The sequence below is a fragment of the Phalaenopsis equestris genome, unplaced genomic scaffold (genome assembly GCF_001263595.1).
Source record: "Phalaenopsis equestris unplaced genomic scaffold, ASM126359v1 Scaffold000223, whole genome shotgun sequence".
Classification (NCBI taxonomy): Eukaryota; Viridiplantae; Streptophyta; class Magnoliopsida; order Asparagales; family Orchidaceae; genus Phalaenopsis; species Phalaenopsis equestris.
The window spans coordinates 1,365,969-1,376,717 of record NW_018164665.1 but is presented as its reverse complement, the minus strand read 5'-3'; the positions used below and the strand labels follow the sequence as shown (position 1 = coordinate 1,376,717).

The 10,749-nt window shown below is 34.2% G+C and overlaps 1 protein-coding gene across 1 annotated transcript; it reads right to left on the bottom strand.

Annotated features, from left to right (window-relative positions):
* Positions 1 to 1,958: 1,958 nt before the first annotated feature.
* LOC110023229 (gibberellin 2-beta-dioxygenase 8) lies at positions 1,959 to 5,411 on the bottom strand. The gene is made up of 3 exons (XM_020722536.1): positions 4,833 to 5,411; positions 3,798 to 4,119; positions 1,959 to 2,661 (listed from the first exon to the last, which is right to left on the bottom strand). Exons 1-3 carry the CDS (start codon positions 5,252 to 5,254, stop codon positions 2,443 to 2,445), a joined length of 963 nt encoding a protein of 320 aa, XP_020578195.1. The 5' UTR covers positions 5,255 to 5,411; the 3' UTR covers positions 1,959 to 2,442.
* Positions 5,412 to 10,749: the final 5,338 nt, after the last annotated feature.

Sequence of the window (10,749 nt, the reverse complement as noted above, 5' to 3'; positions counted from 1 at the left end):
ATTTTGTTTAGGAACTGTTTTTTATTATTTTTTTTATTTTTTGTTTTTTTAAAATATTTTGTATTATAAAATTATTATTATTATTATTATTATTATTATTATTATTTAGTGTGATGGTTGCTAGAAAATTATTGTCTGTCTTTTTAAATTAAAATAAATTTGTAAGAACAACCACAATTTTGTGAAAAACAGCACTTGTTTCACAGTTGCTTGTTGAACAACTGCAGTTGCTTGTTCAACAACTGCAGCTACCCCAAACAAAACCTAAAGAAATAAATTTTGTAAAGTTAGATATGTTTAGTTATTTAATTTTTAGAAGAAACATTTAGATATTTATCACTCAGTTCCTATATGTTTACATATTTAATACTTCAATATGTAGCAATATAAATTACTTTCTCTTGTTTTCGCGTGCTTTTATTGTTAAATCTCATAAATCCAAGGTTTAAGACAAATGAAGTAAGAATTGGATTTAACGGTTTAGTTGAGGTAGTTGCAATTGTTTGAAGAAACAACTGTGGAGCTGCTAAAGGAGAAATTGTTGTTAAAAAGCTGTGGAGGTTTTTTTTTTTTTTGTGAAAAAGTCAGATCGTAGCTTCCAAGCAGCCGCTGCAGGTAGTTAGATCTGGTGGGAAAACGAACCTTTCGGCTGTAATTTTTTGAAAATGCAGAGAAAATATAATTTTGTCAAATAAAAAAACTGCAGTTAGGCACTACACTCTCACCACAACTATGCCCCAAAAACACCCTAAAATTTTATAGGATTTAAACATGTCATTTTTATTTTTTGTGGTGGGATTCATACACGAGTCTTAACTTGAAATCCAATCAATCAAAACTTTCAAACAAATATCATAACCATTGCTTAGTTGATACCCTAAGAATCATAAGAGCTTAAGAAAAGGATCAAAGAAAGAAACTATTAGCAACCAATGTATTACTAATATTTCTTCGCAGCGAAGCGATTAAGGATGTGTTTGGGGCAACGGTGTAGTGTCGTACAATAGTTTTTTCTATTTAGGGAAACTACTTTTTGTCTACATTCACAAAAAGCTAAAAATAAATGCCCGTTTTCACACCATGTTTGGCTATCTATGGTGGCTACTAGAAAGCTACACTTGTTCAAAAAAACATGTTGCAATAACTACCACAGCTTTTTGAACAATAGTTTCTTCTTCAGTAACTTCACAACTGCTTGGTTAAGAAGAGCTCATAATCAATTGTGTATATTGTGATTATGATTTAATTAAGTCACTAAATGAGAAAGAGCCACTTGGTTCATCGCTTTATCATTTTTTTAATTCAAATTTCATTTGTCACATCAAATCTTTCTTTTCTTCTTTTTTTTTTTTTTTTTTTTTTTTTTACCCTAAAGTTATTATGATGGAAAGAATTTGATGCAAAATATTTATATTTGTGTTGTTTATTTTGTTTGTTTTTGTTTTTGTCCTTCTCTTCCTATGAAACGATCTTAGCAAATTTAATCACAATTGCATGCACATCATGCATGCAATACCTTGAACCCCGAAGCTTTTTAGTTAAATTAAACTCTCAACTAACAAACCAAATTAGCTGAATAAGGCTTTTGCATCTGCTCGCATACTTGGTTGCAACTTTGCAAATTTGAGGCGAACTAATTCAACCATAAATTTGTTGTGCTTGACAAACAAATGACCACAAAAAGTCTTTAATCATAGCTTTGATTGTTTGATTTGAGCTCATTTGGAGAGTTCATTTTGTCAAAACTGTACTACTTTGATCATACATATACTAAAAATGGAGTTCAATAAGTCTTGAAGTTACTTTTTAAAATTTATAGTACACATACTCCACCATTATGACACCAAACAAATGTGCCAATATTCATGTTTGCTCCATTAATGTATAATTTTTAAAACCATGTAAATTTAAATTACACTTTAGTAAATAAAATTGAATATTTTCCCATAAATGCATCACACACGTACAATACATCTAACGACCTCCTTTATACTATGACAAAAAGACATTATCAAACCCTCTTGATTCATAAAAATATCGCAACACAACCAATTATAATTGGGGGCATTTACATACATAGGACACAATTCTTACGTATCTACATGTGTCACACCGAAACTCAAGTAGTTACACACATTGCACCCAAATCTTTAATATCACATCAAAAAAAGTACTACAATAACTTTATAAAAGTGAAATACACATTTTCATGCATAGATTCAAAGCACTAAAATGCTACGTATGTAAACATGAAAGTTTAGGGGCGAGATAACATAAATACATAGGAATTGTGTGCTGCACATGTATATTACCCACTATAATTATGTTATATTATAATCATACCATAATGGCTCACAATAACAAAACAAATATGACTATTTCAATGTAAAGCTAAATACAAGCTTTTCTTTAATTACTCAAGTCATGCACCACAAAGTCACACTAGAGCCTGAATCTCTTCAACCCAACTTTGTCTCCAGTTTCCTTAATATCCTTCTGCACCTGAGCCTTGTACTCACTGTAAGTAAACTCCCTATACCTAAAGCTCCTAAGCTTGAAAGCCTCTTTAGGGAACACAAAGAAGCACAAAGAAATCCTCTCCTTTGCTCCATTATCAACCACTCTATGCTCCACACTTCTATACTCATCATTGCTGATTACCTAAACCATCATCATCATCATCATCATAATACTGGAAAACAACAATTTCTCACCACAAAAAATCATAAAAAATCATCCAATACTAATATTTTTCGATGGAATTTTAGCAGATTTATTTCCATCAGAAAATTTCTGACAGATAAACAATGGAAGATTTACATGCATACAACTTAATTTCTATGTATTTATATATCTAACATCTAAACATTTTTTACATATACATGTCATCTTACCTATGCATACAACAACAATAACAAGCCTTTATCCCACTAAGTGGGGTAATCCTTTTTATCCATTGTGTCCTACTGACAGTCAAATTTTCATTTATTCTAATACATTCATTTTTTATACAACATGGCAAGTTCTTTTTAGGTCTACCCTACCTTAATTAACAAAAGTCGAATCTAAAACATCTACTTTTCTAATTGGATCATCAAATAGTCGACGTTTAATTTGATCAAATCATCAAAGATGATTCTCTAATTTTGTCTGTCATAGGAGTTACTCCTTACCTATGCATGAAAAGATATATTTCACTTTTAAAAAGTTAAAATGTAGATATTTTGATATGATATGAAAGGTTTAGGTGTTATAAAAATAAAAACTTTGGGTATTAGATATATAAATACATAGAAATTGAGTGGTATATATGTATATAAATGCCCCAAAAACTATCTAAAGTAATTTCTGTTGTGATGCTAAAGACCGCCACAAAGGATAGCCGGATATATCACTGACCGGTGACTTTTTTCCTCCAAGATATCCGATGGCATCACCACCAACGAATAATTGGATGGTGAAGCAACCTTACAAGTTTACTATATCTTTTGATTGAGTATGCTGTCAAAACAGTCCCTCAATTATTTAAATATGAGGTCATTTTAATCCCATAAATCATAAAAATGTCATATTAGTCCTCATATTCTTTTAACAAGGCTGAAATAATCTTCTGTTGGAACTACTATGGCCACTATTAAAAAAATTCTAGGAATTAAATTGCCATTTTTATAAACTATAGGACTAAAATGACTAAAATGACTCCCTATAGAGAATTAAAGGAGCATTTTGATATTTTTCTCTTTTACCCGCGTAATTTCCGGTGGCTCATGAAATTGAACCAAGAGTTGCAGACTCACCTGCAACATATCACCAATGTTGACAATGAGTGAGTTGGGAACTGGCATGATGTGGAACCATGCATCGCCATGAAAGACCTGCAACCCTCCAACATCATCCTCATCTACTACAGTTAAGACTGAGCTATCTGTATGAGCTCCCATTCCTATAAAGCTCTGAGCTTGAGGTAAGCAAAGGTAACGGTACATTCGAAAAATGCCGTTTGATGGATCCATGCATGAATCTAGATGTGCATGATCCAATTTGAGATCTGTTGCCAGTGAGTTGAATAGGGTTCTTACTATGCGCTCCATGTGTTTACCATATTCTTCCATTAGAGGCCTGCGACATGAAAAGGAGTTGATGAGATGATACTATTTCTTCAGAAAATTTCTTTTCATTCTTAAAAGGCATTTTAGGGAAATTTAGAGATATACCACATAATTCTTATGTATTTATATATCCAATACTGATATTTATAGCTATGACCTCTTGGTGTCATAAGCTTATGCATGAAATGCATGAAATGCTGTATTTCATAAGCTTATGACCTCTTGGTGTCATAAGCTTATGTATTTACATAAATGACGATGAAGGTGGTGATTTTGATGTAATACAAAAAATTTGAGCGGTATGCATATAAATATGAATGCTTAGATGTTAAATATGCAGATATATCAGAAGTAACAGAAGTTTAGGTGCTCAATATGCAATACATAAGCATAAAGTGGTATGCATGCAAATCTCCAAACATAAACAAATAAATTCTGATAAATTAAAAATAAAGAAATTTACATATACAGAACTTAATTCTTATGCACTTACCAATCTCATATCCAAACTTCTATTTTTTACAAAATCACCACCCTGCCTATGAATGAAAATAGGGATTTCATTGTTGGAGAGTGTGAAAAATGTAAATTTGGTGTTTGATTTTGAAAAAAAAATGAGAGTTTGGGTGTGAGATGTGTAAATGCATAAAAATTGGGTGCTGTGTATGTAAATTCCACATTAAAAACAAGAAAAGGTTAAAAAGGGGGAAATTAGTACCGCACCGGAAAGAGGCGGACCACCCCAGCACTCCCTCGCCGGACCGGATTCCGGCTAACGGCACGTGAAGGCCCTCGAGCCAATTAACGCTCCGTAGGCTCAAACTCACGGCGGGTGTACCCCAGAAGTAAACCACCGGCCCGCCGCCGCCCGGCTCGGACATCTCCGCTCGCTTTCGCTCGAACGGTAGCTCCAGAATCCGGCGCGTCTCGGCCTGAATCCGGCCGGAGAGCTCGCACGGCAGACCGTGGTTCACGAGCCGGAAGATGCCCGGTGATCGGCAAGCGTCGCCGAGCTGTTTGGGTTTAAGGTTTGCAAAGTCGATCCGAGGAATATTAAGGGTTTCGGTTGCCGGCGGCGGTGGCGTAGGAGCGTTGACGGCGTCGAAGGGAAGAGGAGGGTAAGACGGATCGGCGGCAGCGGACATATTGGGGTTAATCGGTAGACACGGCGGCGGAGGGTTTGTCGCCACGCAAAGTTGCTGGGAAGGACTTGGAATTTTGAAATTATTGTACGGATGGATCCACGGGAATGGATTATGCGGGATTCGGGAAAAAGTTTTGAGTACAAATGGTAATATTCGCGTTTAATTCTTTTGTAATCTTTCAATAACTTATTTATAACTTACAAATAAACTCTGTATTTCTGTAGTTTCGATAGTTACAAGTAAATTATAGGGAGGTTATAGGAAGTATAACGCCGATGTAACCCCTGTATCCTCTAAATAACCTCGGACGTACGCAGCCCTTTGTTTTACGTATGCAATTATTTTACCTGGATTAGAAGATATTGAAATATATTCGGGGAGCTATATTATTTTTATTTATAAAAATTATATATAATGTAAAATGAAATCAAATATAAAGAATTACGAGTTAATCACGAGCTGAAACGAATCCAAGTTGTCATATTATTTCGATTTTTAGTTTGAGCGAGTCAATTATGAGCTTGAATGTATCCAAATAAATCAAATTCAAGCCAACTCGTTTCTATTTCGAATATAATGAGCCACATGTCGATTTCGATCGAGTGATCCACTCGAGTTGATTTCAAGCCAGCTCCAGCTCCGCTCGAAATTGGCTCATTAAGAGCCCTAACGAAATTTGAGTGAGCCAAGTTAAGCAACTATGCCACCAAGCCAAATCATAATTAAGAAATGTTAGAGATAAACAAATTAAACTTAATTATGTTTAAGTAATAAATGAATGAAATTTATAGCACAAAAAATCTTAATTTCCATTTTTTATCAATGAATTGAAATGTGTTAATTGACATAAATCTTCTAAGCCAGAAAAGTGATTAACATCTAATGATGGGCCTATTAAACACATGATCATGAAAATAAATAGTATTTTAAAAAAAAATTTAATGTAAGAAAATAAAGGAATAAGGTAAGTGTGATCTGTGCTTATTCGTGTTCAGGTCATTTTTTTTATTAATTCAAAATGATTCATGAATAACACATTCATATCTGACTCAATTTCGATATAATTTTTTAGTTCGTTTCAACTAATTTTCCGCTTAAAATTAGTACAAATGTTCTTAATAAAAATAATATTTAGGGTTCGCTTGAGGCAGCTTATTTTGTGCAGTGGTGTTTTGAAAACGCACATGGCTTATCTGGGTAAACTGCGTTTTGGCAGTTTATGCATTTTCAAAACGCTGAAAACTGTGTTTTCATACCGCACCTATCTAGGTGCAGTGGCAGCTTCCTGGCAACGGTCTGGCTTTTCCAAGAAAATAAAAATTTGTAATAACCACCGCATCTAGCTTATCAACAGATTATTTTTAATCAGCTTATCAGCAAATTATTCAATAAGCTGCAGCTGCCCCAAACAAACCCTTAAAAACTTTTAAAACACATGTATCGTTAAAAAAAATATGAAATTATTATAATAATATTATCTATTTAATAATTGAATTAATTTGAGCCAAGATGACAGGAACTGTTATGACATTATATTGATTAATTCTTATGTTAGATTTTAAACGTAGTTAATTACTGACTTAATGATGTTTAGTAGTGTGTCCACTTTGCTTCTATAGATAGCTCCATTCAGAGCACGTTGAAGTTTATTTCATTCTTCAATGTGCTCCAAATGAAACTATTCATATTAGTAAAATATCACTAATTATGTTTTAGCCATCCTCCCATAACAATGAATTAGTTATCTTTAATTAGTTAACAACAAACATGCACAATATCAAAAACAAAGATTCTCTTTTAAATTTTGATTTGTTCATGAATCGCATCCTAAAGATTATGGTGTAGGAGAAGAGAGAGAGAGAGAGACAGAGAGATGAGTGAACAATAATGAATAACAATATGTAGTATCTATCATATTTTGTTCATAAAATGTTCTTCATATTAATTTATAGAGGAAAGAATACAATATGATGATGTTATGCTTTTGCCACTGCTTTTATTAGGAGTTGTACAGGGTAGTGTAGGCATAATGGATATGAGCTTACTGATTGGTTGCTATCTGACTTGTTAGGTTGAGCACAAATGGCTTCAATTCAACTGAGTTGGTTTGGTCAGCTAGGCTGAGCCGGCTTGACCAAATTGGTGAGCTTAATTGGCTTCAATTCGAGTTGACAAGATTGATTCGATCAGTTAGTTTTGTCGATCGGTTGATTTAATCTGGTTGTCGACATTTTTTTATCTCTGGTGATGAGCTCTTGTAGACAGAGCAATGCTAAACTGTTAAACATATGGTGAATCATTGTAAGTAGAAAATTTGCTCATTTTTCATCAATGAGAGTCATAGGAATGACTATAAGACTTTTTGTTGCATTGTTAATTATTGATTTCTAATGAGGAGCTCTGGAGGATTATATGGGATTATTGGTGGTATTATGGAACTGAATCTTTCCTCCGTTCAGATCTGTCGCAATGTAGTTTAATGCATTGGGTCGACATTCTAGTAGTGGTTAACTTGGATAGCAATTTATTTTATTTTAGTTTGACTGGTTCTAATTCAGATCATTTTGTTCTTTTTTTATTCTTCTCAAGGCTTGGTCTAGCTTCAATTTTGGCTCAGACAACTACACCTGGTCGAACTTTACTATTAGTTTGCGGGGTTGCATTTGGTTAGATAAATGAGTCGTGATTTTTTGTGTTATGAAAAAACGACAGTAATAAAAGAAAAAACTGGATCGAGAAAATTCGCAAAACATAAAACAACGAAACACACATATTTACATGGTTTGACAAATTGTTACGTTCACGGAGCTGCAGAGGATTTTATTAGCTTGAGGAATTACACCCGTTGATCACCTCGACGATTACAAGAAATCCTCTTTCTTTATACCTCTCTTTCTCTCTCCTCTCCTCCGCTCCTCCTCTCCTTCTCTCTCTGCCTGATAGATTCAAACTGAAGCATACCGGAAGAAGAACTTGGAAAGCTACCAATGCCGAAGAGGGATAATAAGGGGAGCTAGTATGCATATTTATTAATTTCATCATGTCATTAGACTTATTAAAGAATTAATCAAATAATTAAAGAAGCACATTAATTATTTCTTTTTCTTTTCTGCATCAAATCATTTAATTTTGAATATCAAATCCAATTTGATGTCAAACATGAGAAAATATCTGGTTGAGCTGTGGACCCATTTTCATGTTCGCAACACTTTTGTGGATGGGCCCTTCTTCATTATATGCTCTTCCTATTGAACAGTCTGATCTCCTCAAAATCAGTGCTCGCACATCTTCAACGTACAATGCCAAATCGTGCGGCACAGATAACCGTAAACCGTAACGCCAATATCCTACTTGTTTTCAGCATTTGGTGGCAGTTGCTGCGCTCTGCAGATTTCCAGCCCAATTCTTCTGTAACGCTCTCTCATCTTCTTCCACACTTTAATTTCTTGCTTACTGTTTGCTCTCCCTCCGCCTACTTAAATGGCCTGAACATCAAAACAAGCCAACTCGAAGGAGTCCGTCTCCGGCGATCATGCTCCGCCTCCATCGCTGGCTGACGATCCTGTTAGTACTCCTGCTCGCTGCCTTTGGCTCCGCCGCCGCCAGAATTACCAGTGCTGCCCGTTTCTCACGTAAGTAGCAGGCCTTGATTGAACTATTTGATCCGTATGCATGAAAATAAAGAATATATATATATATATATATATATATAAATTATAATAAGTTATTTATATAATAATATATTATATATATTTATATCTAAATTTAAGCTGGTATAGTTATTTAGTTTTGAGTCTTCTACTGTACAGATTTGGTGCAAGTTCGAAGCTCAATTTTGAGTCAAATACGAAGAAGAATATTTAGATTGAGACGAACAAAAACAAACTATTCGCGTGCAATTTCGAACAAACCAAACAAGTGCCGAGCTCGAGCTTGCTCAAACTCGGCTCTTTTATAGCCTTGGATGGTATTGTGGTGAATCCACAACTATATTGTCCGTGTGTTATATTTTTTATTCATATTTACATGCATACCATTCAAAGTTGTAATATCAAGTGTGCTATAAGTGTAAATATCATTTTAGCTGCTAGATGGGTAAACTCACGAGTATTGTGTGGTAGGAATGTAAATTTCAGGGGAATTTACATACATGCCATCCTATTCCTATTTATTTACATACTTGACACCTAAATTTTGCCTTCTTTTTGCATTTATAACACCCAAATCTGTCATATCATATAAAATTTTCATGCATAGGCACGGTAGCATGCAAAAATTGAAGTTTGGGGTTAGGTATGTAAATATATAGGACTTGAGGGGCATTTATGTATACAAATTGTCCCAACTCTTAATCATATCCTTGCATAAGTAATAATGTATGTATGTTGTAGGTGGAGAAAGTAAGCCTTTGATGGTGAAGACTGATGACTATTCTGATCTGGATCCACCTCCTACATGGCACAAGCCACCTATACCTCCATCAAAGGTCACAAAATCTCTAGAAGATGGCACGTTCGAATAATCAGAAGAGCGGACAATGGTGTGGATCGCATCACGTCATTTACACAACAGTGTGGTGCAATCGACAACATCGTTTGGATAACCGTAGGGCAACGTAATATTTTCTCCGACAACTCAGCTGCGACTATAATAAATAAGAACACCATGGTGTTCAAATGAAGGACCAAATGTATGTTTTGTTTAAAATAAAAGAATATTTATTAGAAATTATAAGGCCTTTAAATTTTATGAGTAGTTGTCTTATATACATGTCGGGTAGTTTTCACGCATTTATATTTTTTAATAATTATAATTTGATATTTATTTATATAACCTTTTTAGTATTAAAATCACGTCAAAACATATGTATGAAACCCTGAACTCTCTAATATAATAAAAAGAACATCAGAATACATGAAAAATACCTAAAAGAGAAAAAAATACGGAGCATAATATTTGTCTAAACAAAATGATGCACCATAAGTTCTGAGGTACAAAAGTAATCATCGTCCTATAATTGGGAAAAAAAGTTATAATGTTACACCAAACACAATATTTGTCTAAACAAAATATACAGAAAGATTTGTCATATTTTGAATGCAACTGTCGAGAGTAGTTGGGTAGTTGCCACAAGAAGTTATCACTAGGACTTAAATATGTTGCATTTAGGATATACAATTGCAACACATGCAGGGTACTTTGTTACACTGAGATCACAGTATTTCATTATAACATAGGATTTACCGAAGGTGATGAGTAGGGCTAGGTAGTGGCGGTCTACGATGGTTGAAGAGCCGTGGTCAGCCACTATAAGGGATGGTAGTTATTATGGAGTATTCAATCCATAATAACTTTTGGATTTGACTCTTATTCCCTCCTTAAGTGAGAAGAGGGGGTCTATATATAGGCTTCATAAGGGAGACAATTTCATCATTTGGTGAATAGCTCCCGTAACCGTCAGATCAAAAGACCCATGTTGATTCCTCTCAATTATA

Excerpts from the sequence above, each read along its gene's own strand:
- LOC110023229 (XM_020722536.1), bottom strand. The coding sequence starts at position 5,254 with ATGTCCGCTGCCGCCGATCCGTCTTACCCTCCTCTTCCCTTCGACGCC. Across the intron at positions 4,120-4,832 it reads GGGTGGTCCGCCTCTTTCCG|GCCTCTAATGGAAGAATATG; the intron begins GTGCGGTACTAA and ends TTCATGTCGCAG. Across the intron at positions 2,662-3,797 it reads ACATTGGTGATATGTTGCAG|GTAATCAGCAATGATGAGTA; the intron begins GTGAGTCTGCAA and ends ATGATGGTTTAG.